This window comes from Mugil cephalus, chromosome 10 (assembly GCF_022458985.1).
Source record: "Mugil cephalus isolate CIBA_MC_2020 chromosome 10, CIBA_Mcephalus_1.1, whole genome shotgun sequence".
In the NCBI taxonomy this organism is placed as follows: Eukaryota; Metazoa; Chordata; class Actinopteri; order Mugiliformes; family Mugilidae; genus Mugil; species Mugil cephalus.
The window spans coordinates 22,377,141-22,391,803 of record NC_061779.1 but is presented as its reverse complement, the minus strand read 5'-3'; the positions used below and the strand labels follow the sequence as shown (position 1 = coordinate 22,391,803).

General features: G+C 40.3%; 2 protein-coding genes across 4 annotated transcripts; both read right to left on the bottom strand.

The window, feature by feature from the left end:
• Positions 1-8: 8 nt before the first annotated feature.
• On the bottom strand, positions 9-6,898 carry tdg.1 (thymine DNA glycosylase, tandem duplicate 1). 2 transcript variants are annotated; one of them, XM_047595502.1, is made up of 11 exons: positions 6,750-6,890; positions 6,107-6,182; positions 5,066-5,232; positions 4,337-4,674; positions 4,186-4,255; positions 3,670-3,805; positions 3,427-3,509; positions 3,246-3,340; positions 1,870-2,041; positions 1,479-1,631; positions 9-836 (listed from the first exon to the last, which is right to left on the bottom strand). In XM_047595502.1, the coding sequence occupies exons 2-11, from the start codon at positions 6,163-6,165 to the stop codon at positions 709-711; spliced, it is 1,401 nt and encodes a 466-aa protein (XP_047451458.1). In that variant the 5' UTR covers positions 6,166-6,182; positions 6,750-6,890; the 3' UTR covers positions 9-708. The 2 variants fall into 2 exon arrangements, with proteins under 2 accessions (XP_047451458.1, XP_047451459.1); XM_047595503.1 differs by lacking the exon at positions 6,107-6,182 and having other exon boundaries at positions 6,750-6,898.
• Positions 6,899-7,842: 944 nt separating this feature from the next.
• tdg.2 (thymine DNA glycosylase, tandem duplicate 2) lies at positions 7,843-13,401 on the bottom strand. Of its 2 annotated transcripts, XM_047597036.1 has the most exons (11): positions 13,324-13,401; positions 13,019-13,112; positions 11,815-12,164; positions 11,209-11,408; positions 10,984-11,053; positions 10,296-10,431; positions 9,215-9,297; positions 9,018-9,112; positions 8,761-8,932; positions 8,480-8,603; positions 7,843-8,251 (listed from the first exon to the last, which is right to left on the bottom strand). In XM_047597036.1, exons 2-10 carry the CDS (start codon positions 13,072-13,074, stop codon positions 8,518-8,520), a joined length of 1,248 nt encoding a protein of 415 aa, XP_047452992.1. In that variant the 5' UTR covers positions 13,075-13,112; positions 13,324-13,401; the 3' UTR covers positions 7,843-8,251; positions 8,480-8,517. The 2 variants fall into 2 exon arrangements, with proteins under 2 accessions (XP_047452992.1, XP_047452991.1); XM_047597035.1 differs by lacking the exon at positions 13,324-13,401 and having other exon boundaries at positions 13,019-13,295.
• Between the last annotated feature and the right edge of the window lie 1,262 nt (positions 13,402-14,663).

Sequence of the window (14,663 nt, the reverse complement as noted above, 5' to 3'; positions counted from 1 at the left end):
AACAACAATTTAGAAAAAGCATCATCAGGACATTTTAATTGACAAACGTTTCATAAAATTCCTTGTGAATGACATTTTCATAAACGTAGAAGATTATTCTAAAACTCCTAAAACAATAAAACAACAACAGCAAAAGATAGAGTTTAAAATAAACCCATTTTGAGTTCTGTAACATTGTATTGAAAGGCTTGTCAGAAGTGCTCTCTGACGTTCGTGATGAGTTGGATTTTTATTCAAGCGATTGCTTTGTATCATTAGTTCATAGCACCATGAATGTAAAACATTAATGCTAGCTAAGTCCTCACTGCAAGCGGAGGATCACACAGGCTCACCCTGCACCAGTCACATACCTGGAGTTTCATCTACTGCGTGAACAGTAGACGTGAATGTTTACACTTACTGCATCACGGTGCAGTAGCGTACAGTACAAAAGCAAAACAAATGTTTAAATACATGACCTCCTCCAAAGACAGTCAAGCATCATTGTCAAGTCCCTGATTTCACATATTTAAAAAGACTGCCTTGAAGATGATCACGTGCGTTTACAAGACCACAAAAAAAGAATGTGCAGAAGGAATATCCTGCAAAAATTCTAAAAAGTCCATCTACGTGTTTATATTCCACTCAGACACTATAAAAAAATAAAAAAATAAAACCCGACGGACAGAGGTAAATGAATGTGCTGGCTGAAGTCTGGAGCCCTCGTCATCATATGCTGCCGTCTTTTGGTCCGCCACTTATGTCTGGAATCTGATCTGCAAAGGACTGGGTCATCCACTGTCCGTCTGGGAGCTGGCCTTCTGCCGTCTGTGACGTGCTCGCCTCCTGTGCTCCTTCTGAAGACAAAGAATGCGCAAACAGAAGCAGTGTTAATATGCTGATGTGACGCTAACAACGTTGAAAGGAAAGTCTGTTTTGATGGCTCCACACAACCAAACAACATGTTGATCGATCCAGCTGAGCAACAAACCAGACGTTTCTGACTGAAACACAGGAGCCTCAGTGGATGAGCACCACGTTCATGCTGATTTCAGTAACATGTTGATGAAACCCTGCACATTTAACCATTTATCGCAATGTGAACCAAATTAGATTGTGCAGTCTATGACAACACTCTGCATCTGTTAAGATTGTGAATGTATTTATCATTGCAAACAGTTTCACTCTTTAAATAATTCAAAATAATAGATAAAATGCGATAAAGTGTAAAATGTGAATATTTGATGCTTGGAAGTTCAGCATATAGGACAATGAAGTACTGATTTCCTCTGATAAATACTTGTTAGCTTTAGCACCAGCTGAACGTACATGGATGTCAGTATGTTATTATCCCATCTGAGAAGTTATTTTAGCTGACAATATGAGTCCAGCAGGACCTGACATTTTTATTGCATTTCATTAGTTTCCATTTCGCTGTGCGTTTTGGTGCTCGTGCTCCAGTCAGGCTTGGCCTCACTTGCAACACCGTTTGTGGTTACCTGTGTTTTCAGGAGTTGAAAATGTACAGTGACCGTTGGTCTGGCCTTCGGTCTGGCCTCCTTCGGGTCCTCTTGCTACATATTCTCCGCCATAGGCATCTTCATAACCAGGATCGTACTGCTCCTCCTTTATTGCCATCCTCTTAGCATCCTCTGTTGATGTAAAAAGGGAAGATTAAACTAAATGCCAAACAGGACAAAACCTGGATTTACATCCCGAACTAATGACAAGGTTTTAATGTCAAATGGCACCTATAAATTAAAAAAACAAACAAACAAAAAAAAACATAGTCCTGTAATGCTATTGTCTACCTTGAGTGAGTAAAACGGATAAATAAAGGCTGTATAACATGAATTTAAACAAAGCTCAGTTAGCCGTGGCCCCGCTTACCTTTAGCCAAACTAAGGTCAAACGAGTAGTTAACCTCCTCAATCTCAGTGACTCTTCGGACGCCCTTCAGCTGATCTCTGAGCTCCCTCAGTTTGATGTAGAAGTGGACTTTGTCCTGAGCACGAGGGAACTGAGCACAGCGAGCACTGGACGAAGGCATCAGATACAGAGCCTGTATAGAGGAAACAACTGGTCAGTCCTTTAATGGCAGAATCCACAGCTGGTTCAGAAAATTCACATTTTCTCATGTGCCGTTCGTCTCTTTTTTTTTTTTTTAACCAGTAAGTTAGATAAATGTTTTTGAAGCTTTGCTTGGATGTAATGTAGCAATCACGTCCATTAACATAACAGGGGCAGCCTTCACATTTAGTTTGAGGTCAGTCTATGTAAATCTTTTTCAGGCCTTATGTTATGAAAGTTTGTATGTAGGAACATGTCAGAAATAAAAGCAGAGTCAGTGCTGGCATTTAACTAATACTAATCATAGATTGTACTTTGTATTTTCAGAAGAAGAGCGATGTGATGACTCCGGATCAAAGAGCATCCATGTAGTGGGCATTAAAAGAGTGAATACCCCTGTTAGCTGAGAGGGTAAATCATATCAGAACCTTTGCCTCATTATTTTAAAAATGACAACATATGTAATGCCTGTAAACCTATGTGACACATTAAAGGTAATAAACACCAGTCTTCACCTGAAGCGACTTTGATTGACTACAAATAAATCTCAACTATTCTTGTAAAATTTCTTATACAAGACTATTTTTTCTTGCATCTGTTCGATCCACAGGCCACAAAGAGCTCACAAACCATCAGCAGCATCTCACTGTTGAAAGATATTGCTCAGATGCAGACTACAAATAAAATGCAACACAGGGAAGACAATCGTTAAGTGTACCAAACTTAACCATAAGTGCTGAGCTGCAGCTCTTTCTGGCGAGTACCAGTCACGTAACATGTGTCAATTGTCTGTTCTTCATCTGTCTGGACAGTGGGGCAGGACGGCAAGATGTAACCCTATTCTGGTGGTAAACACATCCAAACCTGGCTAAACGTTGCCGTAAGCTAAACAGCACGCAGCAAAATAACCACCACGCTCAGAGTGAAGCCAGTGGTCACAGCAATGAGCTCAGGGGTACCTGTTCTTTAGCTAGATCTCCAGATCAGTGAAGCTGGAATCACGAATAGCTTCACAGCATACGAATCAACAAAAGAATGGCTTCACGCATGGGAGAAGCCCTCAGTGTTTCACAGCTGCTCTGACATGATTCACCACTTATTTTGTTTTTACAAGAACCTGTTTCAACAGAATTGTACACTTGACATATCTATAGTGTCTAATGATCGCTTTAAAATGAGCAGATTTGAGTTCTCACCACGTCACAGTCGGGGATTTTGTGTGGCTGCAGACCAAATTCAAGTTTTTGTGGCTTTTTGCCAAACAGCTCTCTGCAGAACATTTCATAGATGCCTGTGGAAAAAAAAACAGAAAGGTATAGCTTTATTTCACATAGCGGTTTTGTTGTAATTGTTGCTCATTAGCCGAGAATAGCTTACATTTTCCATTGAACACAGCAATGAGAGGCCTGTACTTCTTCAGCTTCTCTACAAGAATTTTGCCGCCTTCACGCAACTCTTTACTGGTGAGAACAAAACAGAATAAATATCGTTACACAATAGTATTTCAACAAAAACCTTGTGGCAAAAAAACATGAAATCTACGCTCAGTTATTATATTTTCCCCCTACTTCGGCCCAAATTAACGATGCATGGTTTAATTTTCCCAGGAGTCTATAATACCTGCTGAGGTCTTTGCTCCCCGGTGTAGCCCGGGCCACCATGTTGGTGAAGCCCATTTTGTACTTTCCAGGAAGGGTGGTGTCGTGCATGTGGTTCAGCTGCTCCTCAGTAAATCCAGAAAGAAACAAGCATTTCCCTGAAATCAAGATAAAAGCTGGTCAAACAATTACATGTACACTGAACCAACACTTTATTAAATAAATTTGCCCAGAATGAATGGACTCCAAATCCTGCAATAAACCGCACCTTCAGGCTCGAATGCTTAGTTCATGTTGCATTTCAACAGCGCCACAACTACATCCTCCATCCTCCATAATGTAATGTATAACATAATGTACAATTCAATGAACACATAACCTGCATAAAGTTATAGCAGGATTTATTGCAAAGCAGTTGTATTAGACTGTAGCACTTTAAGTGACACATGCCTTAAAACCATTACAATAATAACACTTTTAGCAGCACAGGGCCCATATTGTACAATTACACAAATCAGAATTAATGCGTTTAACTTACAAAAATGATTTCCAGGACCAGGAAACCATCGTCCAATGAAAGCTGCCATCAACCCAGGATTGATACCAATCTGAAAGCAAATGCTTGTTAAAGGCATTCAAATATCACAGCCTCTGGCTTCACTGCTGATCAGCATAAAATGTAATCTTACGATGACATAGTCCAGGTTGTAGTCTAGCAGGTCTGGTAGAGTCTTTTTCATGACCTCTTCCTCTGACATTCCTTTGAAGCGGTCCACTTTCCTCTTCACCTTTTTGAAGCTCTCATCAATCTTCTCCTGTTTGCCGTCAGCCTGAGCCTCTGCACCCTTCTTGGGCTTCGGTCCTGGTTTTGCTTTAGGTGCGTTTGGGTCTTTCGGAGGCTTTGGTGCCTTCGGCACTTTTGGTGGCTTGGGTGGCTTTGGCGCCTTTGGTGCCTTTGGGACTTTTGGTGGTTTGGGTGCCTGCGGTTCCTTAGGTTGTGCTGCTCTGCCTCTCTTTTTAGGTGGGGCTACAAAGAGAAATAAGAAGTGTTTTAACCTCGACTGGGCAGAGTCACTGGGAGCTTTGCTTAACTGCTGTGGGAGACTCTTTCTATACGTTATACTGCCTTAATATCACTCAAATGAATTCCATGTTTCACCATCTCACATATATAAGACTTTTGTGCAAACTACAGTCCAACTGAAAATAATTTCACTATGCTAAATATATACACATTCCTCCAAAAGTGTACTTTGTAGCAAGAATACCAGTGTCATGCCGTGTTACAATATTTTCATTAGCTGTTACTACTACTGACATTTAATTAACACTTCATGACCGAGTCATCTTGCTCACAACCCAGAAATAGTGAATTCTCTAAACAGTTATGATGTGTCATTCAGAAGGCATCACAGTACGTTTTGTCAAGTTGGCCGGCTCCATCTGATCCATCTCGGGTTCTGGATTAGCCATGTTCGCCATGGCTGCCTCTCCAGGCTGATTCTCTGGGTAGTGAAACTGATGGTTCGGGTCGAAGTTTGAATATTGGGCCTGGAGAGCCTGAAACTGCCGGGCAGACTGGACCCTGGGGTGAAAAGAATATTGAAAGTCTGAGCATGGGTAAGAACGAATACAACAATCAGTGCAGTGCCTTGTGTTGTGTTGTGGGGTTAATGTTTTATTGGAAGGTTATGCAAACAATGTAATTTCTTGTGTTTATGTAACTATTTTCCACATTTGAATGAGCAGTGATGCATAATTAATTAATAAATCAATCAAAACAACTTTCTCCTATAAGTGATGAGAATCTGTTGATCCCTTATAAAGAGCAGCTTCAATTAGAAGAACCCAGTTATTATGTCCAACTTATTTGTGATACAGCATTTGTGGGAGCTGTTAGTGGAGTTTTAAGCCAATAAGGTTACACTAAACATGGGAAACAGACTTTAGTCTTTAGCATAAAACAATATAATTCAATACCCTCCAAACCTACAGGCATAAAATACCCCTAAATTTGAATCAACACCTCTTTACAACTAGGTCAACATTAATAAGAGCATATTTATCTTTATGAAAATAGAGCATACTGCAGTTATGTTGTCGCAAGTCTACACTGAGTTATAGCTATAACTATAACGAGATGACTGGATAATCTGGCAACTGTTTTATGGTATATACCAATTATATTCTGAAGGTTTAGACCCTCTGATAATCTATGATTCAAAAAGGAATATATACAGATCACTCAACTATTGGCGGAGTAATGTATAACTTATTTTTTATAAGGCATGGAAAACCAACACTCGCGGCGAACAAATGGTTAGAGAATGAAGGCTTCACGTGTAAGAGTAAATGGATGCACATGCTTTCATTTCATTTCATCGCACTTTGCCATTCAGAGGTCTGCAGATCTGATCTGTGACTCGTGTTTGGCCGCTGCGGTGAGGACGAACACTCACCACTGATGAAGATACTCCGGGGAGACAACAGGCAGTGATCCATTCAGCTTTTCTTCCATCTTACGGGTGGTTTTAACTTTATCAAATAAATCAATATGCATGTTGAGGTCACATAGCTGGGTGATGGACATGTGCTTTGGCATTTAAGTGTGTGAAAATGAACGCATGTGCCAGCGCATTGAAGAGGAAACAAAACATGAAGCATAACATAAACAAAACAAAGGGTAACTCGGATGACAATGACATACTAACGGCGAACTTCATTTACTATATGTCGATTGGTAAAGTGTGTCAATGATAATTTTCTGCGAATACATTAATATTAATGCACCTGCTAAAACGTTTCTCTTCTGCCACGGCTGTGCTAACACGGATGTAAACTATGCTGCTTGATTTTAACAAAGTGGGGGCAGCCTGGGGTACGAGATGTAGACTCATCTCATTTCAAATACGCGTTTCAAGAAGATAACGCGAATAGCTTTTTTTTTAACATCTCCTCACAGCCCGTGCCACAACTACAGCTAATGTTAGCCATCAGCTAGCTGCTAAGCTACCTTAGCACGGATGAATGGTTTCCCTTCCACTGAGATTTCCAACAAACACACTGTTCGTAATTTACAGCACTTTTTAGCCTCAAACTTACCTTTTGGGGGTCAAGATTACAGCGAGTTTCTTCTCCGAAGATAACTGTTATTTTTCCATCTACGTCGCACTTCTACCCACAAAATTAAAATGCTACAGAGGCAACAAAGACATGACAACCCTGCCGGTCAACTCTGACACCGGGAGAGCTCAAGTCTAAGGCGTAGGGGGATTAAGAAAACCCTCTTTGACTACAATCATGAAGAATCACTCAATAAAACATATATTCATCCACTGAATATATTTTTGACTAAATAAAAAATACACAGTTTAAAGACTATGCTGAAAACCTAAACTTGCGCCAGGAAACCACAAACACATAAAAAGAGACAGGCACCCGTTTTAACATTGGTACGAGCTGCTCGACTTTTAAACTCAGTGAGGTTGTTTTCTATTGGCTGATCGTTGGGTTTTAAGTATTGAATTGGTAGGGTAGTTTTTTTTAGTTTTTAATTTGACCGGTGACTACAAGAATAAGAATAAAAGATTACAACTTTTGTTATACAGATTAAGGTAACAATAATATAAATCTTCTTTTGTGAATTTGAACAGAATAAACAAAATATGGATAATAAAAGTAATAAGTGGGTTAAATTTTTCAACACTGGGTTCAAAATGGGCCAGTTTTATTGATCGCGTTTCTTCTTTCATTATTAAGTCAACGTTAGAAACAAGAGGCTTCACAAAGTTAGTCACAAGTTAGTCAATAACAACATTACAGGACATTTGTTCATGTACTTCTGATAGGGTAAATATAACTGCACCGTGAACCCCTCACTTATGAAAACGAGATTCATTATTGCTCTCAAATATCTAAATGATTTGTAGTGATAGAACCCAGTGCAGACTACAACTATGCACCCACAACCCTGTGTTATTACTATTTCAGTTCACGAAATTGTGGTTTTCTGTATGTACCAAGCGTTGATAACGGAACCATCCAACTAACAAATCAATCCTTCATTATAAAACTTAGTTTCTATTGGTGAAGAAGCATCAATCATTCTTTCAGAGTACCGGTGAGTGTCCGTGTGTCCTTTCTTAGGTCATTGCAGCTTCACATGAACGACTCAAACAATGAGACAGTAAACACGTCAGCTTTAGAAGAGATTTAATAACTCTGTTCTTACAGATTAGAAATTCCAGAGTACCATTATCCATTTATACAGCCCATAAATCATAAAATACCATTCTATCAAAATACAAAATAAGTCACTGGAAACACGTATCATACAAAATGCAATAAATACATTGTGATAAAAATAACACCAAGAAAACATGCACAGTCCGAGTGGTAGAAAACGTGGGCACTTTCTCTCTTGTGCGTAACATTGTGATGCTTCAGGAACAGCGCGGCCTCTCTTCTGTTGTGGAGTTAGTTTTTCCCCTCACTGGTGTGTTGTGCTACTGGTTCAGCTGATATTTGGTATCTTTTGAGCAGATTTGCCCAGGTGTGGTGGTTCCACGTGATGTTGTCTGCTGACCAGCCTACAATGTCCTTTTCTGCAAGAGACCACAATAATGATGGATTTATAGTCAGTGCACTGCTATAGACCAACCCTAAAATATTTTAAAGTTTCTCATGTGTTCAACTTATGTCTGTGTTATATATGAACGACTAAATCAGACTTCCAAATCACTTTAGAACATCAGAACAGTGGTTTGGCTGCTGAAACATCAGACTCTCCCGTTTCATTTCCATTCAATTAAACTGAATCACAGTGCAGCTACCTGAGTGCTACAGCAGATCGGCCTCTTCTTTTCTCTTCTCACTCTTTGCCTTGCATCGTCCCACTACAGCTTTCATACTCCGGGTCCAACTGCTCCTCTTTGATTGAAATCCTCTTAGCATCCTCTGCAAAATCATCAAAATCATCAGCAGTGAGTTCATCAGAGATCAAAACTGTAAAATGTCAATGACAGGCGAATCCTTATGTTCGGCTGAGCCACACAAGGAAAAGCCGACTGACGCCTGGTGTGTCAGTCGGACTGCATAGGAGTACGTTATTTACCTTTAGCGAGCTGAAGGTCGAAGGAGTACTCAGTCTCTTGCACCTCCTGTGGAGGTATCACGCCTTTCATCTGGTCTCGCAGTTCCTTCAGCTTGATATAGAAATGCACCTTATCTTGCGCGCGGGGAAACTGGGCACAGCGGGGGCTGGAAGATGGCATTAAGTAGCACACCTAAGAAAAAGGAAATACCCTGTCAGGATTTTTGCCACAGAATGGAGCGCGGTTCAAACGCAACACAGTTTCTGTCTCCACATACTGTTTCGGTCTCTGGGATTTTGTAGGGCTGCAGACCAAACTCGAGGTTCTTGGCCTTCACACCAAAGGTTTCTTTGCAGAAGATTTCATAAATACCTGCAAAATGCACAAACACTGTCACCGCCAAATGCACGCTGAGCTTTTATCAATGAACAGACAGAAATCCAGTGGTGTCATGTTTGAAGGAATTATTTTTACCTTTTCCATTAAAAGCTGCTATTAATGGCTTGTATTTCTGCAGCTTGTCAAGTAACTGTCGTCCTCCTTCACGAATCTCCTTACTGGGACAAAAAAAGGATTCAAAAAAAAGTTCAACAGCAAACAATTTGTTCTTTCTTTTTTTCATGTGATGCGTTGTATTACAATACAGTAGATCTGGGATTCAGGCAGAGGCCAGGGCCTCACTTATGTGCTCACTTATGATACAAAAGTTTATTTTAGCATTTATTTAGCATCCATGCTATTCTTTAGGACCCGTTTAAGACTGAGAAACCGTCCGTCCTCACTTTAGTTTTAGTCTGGACAGGTTGGACTTTTGGAGACAATGACACAGACGTTTGCTTCCTGGCTGGATTTGTCAGTCTCTGCGTATCCTTCCCTGACTTATACTCTTCCTCTTATTATGTGAATATTTTACGGAACCATTACCACGAGTTAATTTAATGGATATATATGTAAATGTATATAGATATGAATAAATAGTTACAGGGGGTTCATGCCCTCATTGTCTGTGAGTTGTTCTGCATTTTATCATGCAACTAATGCTTACTGTACAGGCACAGGATCCACGCTAATATTCAGGTTATTTGCAAAGATTCCAGTGGCACTATTATATTTTCTGGTGAGGCTTGAAACAGCCAGTGACTGGTGGGGACGACCATGGGGGTCCTTCTGAAGCTGTGAGAAAACTTTTGAATACCCATTTCAGCCCTGATCAGCCTCAATGACCGATTCAAAATATGTGTTTTCAGGATTGTTAGAACGGAAATAAAGACTCTCAAAGACAGAGATACTGGTGTGGACGTAGTCTACGGTGGCTTCAGTTCGCAAAATAAAACAACTAAATGTGTTTATGTGGTGATCAGATCAGTAACAGCCCCGTGGGGATACACGTCATCTGTGGAGTTAAATTTGTTCAAAATTGTTCACCTTGGTTGTAGGACTATGCAGTTGGTGAAGAAGTATATATTCATTATATCAGTTGGAACTTGCCCCATAAATAAATCCTAAGTCTAATTTTTTTACTTCTTACAGCACATTGAGTGTTTGTTTTTACTACCTGGAGAGGTCCTTGCTGCCGGGTGTGGTCCTTTCCACCATGTTGGTGAAGCCGATGCTGTATTGCTCAGGCAGACTCTGGTCGTGCGTGTAGTTGAGCTGTTGGTCAGTCAGACCAGACAGAAACAGACATTTCCCTGCACACACAACGATAGGTGGAGATTAAACTTTCCTCACGGTCCAGACTCAAGCTGCACTGAATCGACAGGAATATGTCAGCACAGACACCAGTGCAAGCTTGGTTTTAGTGAGCTGATGAAACAAAAAGAACAAGAATCAGCCTGCCTAACCACAAATACTAAATAAAACATGAACATCATACATGCAAAAGATGATATAAATCACAGAAAAAAAGTACAAAGTAATATTTCAGAAGAACAAAGTGTGGATTTCAACGATCTCTGGCCCTTATTCTAAAAAGCAGTATCTCAACGATGGTTCTCATGAATACTGTGCTACCTGTGGTCAGCTTGCTTCACTGATTCTACATGATATGTACACAGATACGTATAATATTAAAACCCAAGACATATTTTTTATGGCTGAACCTCATCAGACTGAAAGGTACAACGTTATGTCACACATTTGTAATGATGGAGCCATGCTGGGTGCGACAGGGGAGAAGTAATGAAAAGACAGTGCTGCCAGGTATTCCCTGTAGTCAATAATGAAATTGAATTTCAACATACAGAAGTGATTTCCTGGGTTTGGATAATGGTGTCCTTTGTAGGCTGACAATAGTCCTGGGTTAATTCCAATCTGAGGGGGGAAAAAACAGAGCAGTTTCCATGACAACATATGTAAAAACTGCATTTTTTTTTTTTTTGTTCCTCAAACCTAAACCATATTACAAATAAAAAAAATCACAAAGAAAAATCTATACATTCTTAAGAGATTCCCAGTAAATAACTCACTATCAATATGTCGAGATTGTAGGTTATAACATCTGGCAGAGTTTTGGCCATGACTTCGGCCACCGACATGCCGTTGAAGCGGTTGAGAGCCCTCTTGGCTTTTTTGGCTGCCTCGGCCTCGTCCTCCTCCTCCTGTGTCTCACCATCCTCAGTCTGCTGTTTGGGAGGTCGACCTCGCTTCTTCTTCACTGGTGTCACGGCTGCGACCAAGAGGGGAGACTCGTTAAGGTGTCACGGCGGCTCAAAGGACAAGGCGGAAACAGATGAGTGATGTGTATTTTATTCTTTTAAACAGCAAGAAGAAGTCTTTAGTGCAGTCCACAGAACACAGTACTTTTAGGAAAGTTCTATTTCATATTGTAACTAAATGTACAACACAAAACTAGCAGATCCTGACGGGAAACGACAGGAAATCAGACAATACACTCGTAGGGATATTTATACATCAAGCTGGTTTTAATGCAATGAGTTTTGAGGATATTTGCCTGCTCTCAAACAGAATAAGACAACATGACACTCTTCCTAATGAGCTCAAAGAAAACAGGTAAGATTAAAGATTAAACCATCTTGACGAAAACTACTCTGATTGATTAACTCCTCCATTACCTTGAGGGGGACCAGGGGGCTGAAGCTGGTGATGAACACTTGGCTCCGGCTGCTGCGTCGTATGTTGATGCTGTGGCTGGTGCAGGACTGGAGGATACTGCTGCTGCTGCTGTTGTTGTTGTTGCTGCTGCTGCTGCTGCTCCCTGAAATTCTGCTGCCAGTTCTGCTCCTGGTAGTGATTTGGGAACTGAGGGTAGTTCTGGTAAAAAGGCTCCTGGTAAACAGGCGGATCTCTGTGGACAGACAGCTCCGTCATGACGGGCTCATCCGCAGGACCCTCCGTGTAATGGCCCATGTTGTGATATGACATCACATGCTGCGCCTCGGGGTGCTGCTGGCTGGACTGGTACCTGATAAAGTGAGGAAAGAAAGAAAGAAAAAAAAATGAAGAGGGTGAGAGAAAGAAGGGCCCAGACACGAGGAGAAATGAGGCTCAGTGAGGTGTGCAAGGAAGCGAGGTGAGGAAAACTTACGCACACAAGACACAATCCTCACAAACATACATGCACTGGTACACAACGGTTCACATTCTCTGCATTTTGTTTACTGCTTTTTAAACAAATCTGACTCCTAAACTATTTTCTTTTTCTTTCTTTTTTTTGAGCGTATTGCATCAAACACTCACTTCACCCACAAATATTCACTTTGAAACTTACTTGACCAGAATGGAATGAAGGTATACGAACATTTAACAGGACTTTGTGACTGTGCAAATACGATGATGCGAAATCAAGCATGTGTTTATTTTACAGCTACAACCATTCATTCGATCCGACTACAAGCTACTGCAGGTGCTTTAATAAGGCCTGTAGCAAATAATGGTGTAATAACTGCTGGATAACGTACATGAACACTTTTGTATTTAATTTAAATGTCCCTTTAAAATTTTCAAACTATCTCTATGGTAAAGACAATAAAACATGATAATCACATTGTGTAATTACCAAATGTTGATGGTCCATAACTTCCATCATAACTAATTGATGATCCTGTATTCCCATTGAGAAAAATTAAACCTATTGCATTCTCTTTTGACAGTATATTTACAATCCTTCATATTTACACTATCACTTGCTACAATGTTGAATATTGAGTGGGTAATGTCATGTGTCGGATGATTATATTCTTCCTCCACCATGCATGAAAATGACGAGATAACATGAGAAGTTCCCGAGACCTCCTGCCACCTCCAGCACCAACTCACCACTGCTGAAAATAATCCGTGGGAACCGTCAGTGATGTAAACTGCTTTTCCTCCATCTTAACTGTTGACTTATTTCAATGCATTAAAATTCATTCTGTTGCCAGATACAAGCCGCATGTAATATGATATATAATGTATATATAATATAAGCCGTAGCACATACAGCTCACTGCTGGCACAAAGACGGACGGAAGCTGCTATACGAAGGGTTAGCTAACAACATTACATAGACCTACGGCTGTCTTGATAAAGCAAACGAGCTCTATATGAACAAAAAACAAGTAGAAATGAACAAAGTAACATACCTGTCATACATTTTTTTCTTTAGTTTTCAAATAAGGAAACGGGGGGTAGGGAAACCTCCCAAAACAAAGACCATTTAAACGCTCAACATTTCGCTTTGATCGGGTTAACTGGAAGCTTACCGCCACCTCATGGCCTCCGGGCGAACTGCACAAGTCAGACTCGTACATTTTTAACATTTTAAAATAAAACGACTGTAACATTAATTATACGATTGGTATGTGATCAACAAATTAGTACCGACTAATTAGCATTTCTGAACTCTTATAAACACACCGAGGTTTATCGAACCTTACACACAGATTGTGTGAGTTCACCAAAAGTACCGCTAGATGTCGAAAGGCGTGTTGATATAAATGCACCAACGGAAATTTATTCAGTAGAAGAAGAAAGTGGAGGCCGAAGATGGTGTGTTTAGGTGTCGCTCGTCACTCCGCAGAAACATTACAAACATCTAGAAAATAAACACAGACTGCGAAAAATCGAAGTCCTAATTACCAAGAGCAAACAAACAACACTTTGTGTAATATACAGGGTTATTTCCCCAGTGTGCTTGTGTCAAACATTTTAACCACGCTCTTTGTAAGCTAATGTTTCTCATTACATCTTAGCAGCAGTAAATAAGGGCGGAGTGAGAACTCTCGATTTTTTTTCAAATCGTGTTAGCTAAACACGGTAACCTACGTGCTGGTGCTTCCCAGTGACCAGCATTTTGTGTTACATGATGGGAAAGGCTTCATGCTACTTCCATTTGCCTGTTTGTCAGTGAAATAAACAAGGTAAGGGTTTACATGTTCACGTCATGTCAGGTTATATTTCGTTCCATGTTTAAAGTGTGAGTCCTACAGGCGTTTAAACTTGCAGCTCTTAACCCAATGCTAATTGTTGACAGTGGCCTTCTTGACAGTAGTTCATGTGTAGGTCACACACACAGTACATTGTAGTCTAGCATGTTGTGGTATCAAAGCACCAACGTTTAACGGTTAATTAGCTAGAAAATCTAATTCACCGTGATTGACCGTGATCACCTTAAGAATAACATTTCTATTTAATTTAAGAACTTTAATTGACATTGTTTGGCAGCTATCTCTAGTAACAGCTTGAGGTCAGGTGTTTATAAAGGTAATCAATTATATATAAAAGAGTTGATAAAATCTCTGTGTCATATACAATACAAATATGCTGCAGTATTTCAGACGCATTTGAATTATGAGATGATTTAATGATGTTGTTAGATTTGTGCACTCATCTTTGTGTCCAGGTTGAGTCTGTGAAGATGCCAGCTGGTGTGCCTTGGCCTCGGTACGGCAGGCTGTTTGCAGCCAGTGTCCTGGCCATGTTT

Excerpts from the sequence above, each read along its gene's own strand:
- tdg.2 (XM_047597036.1), bottom strand. The coding sequence starts at position 13,074 with ATGGAGGAAAAGCAGTTTACATCACTGACGGTTCCCACGGATTATTTT. Across the intron at positions 11,054-11,208 it reads ACAATCTCGACATATTGATA|ATTGGAATTAACCCAGGACT; the intron begins GTGAGTTATTTA and ends TTCCCCCCTCAG. Across the intron at positions 8,933-9,017 it reads AAATCCCAGAGACCGAAACA|GTGTGCTACTTAATGCCATC; the intron begins GTATGTGGAGAC and ends CCTTTTTCTTAG.
- tdg.1 (XM_047595502.1), bottom strand. The coding sequence starts at position 6,165 with ATGGAAGAAAAGCTGAATGGATCACTGCCTGTTGTCTCCCCGGAGTAT. Across the intron at positions 3,806-4,185 it reads TGGTCCTGGAAATCATTTTT|GGAAATGCTTGTTTCTTTCT; the intron begins GTAAGTTAAACG and ends TCTTGATTTCAG. Across the intron at positions 2,042-3,245 it reads AAATCCCCGACTGTGACGTG|GCTCTGTATCTGATGCCTTC; the intron begins GTGAGAACTCAA and ends TCCTCTATACAG.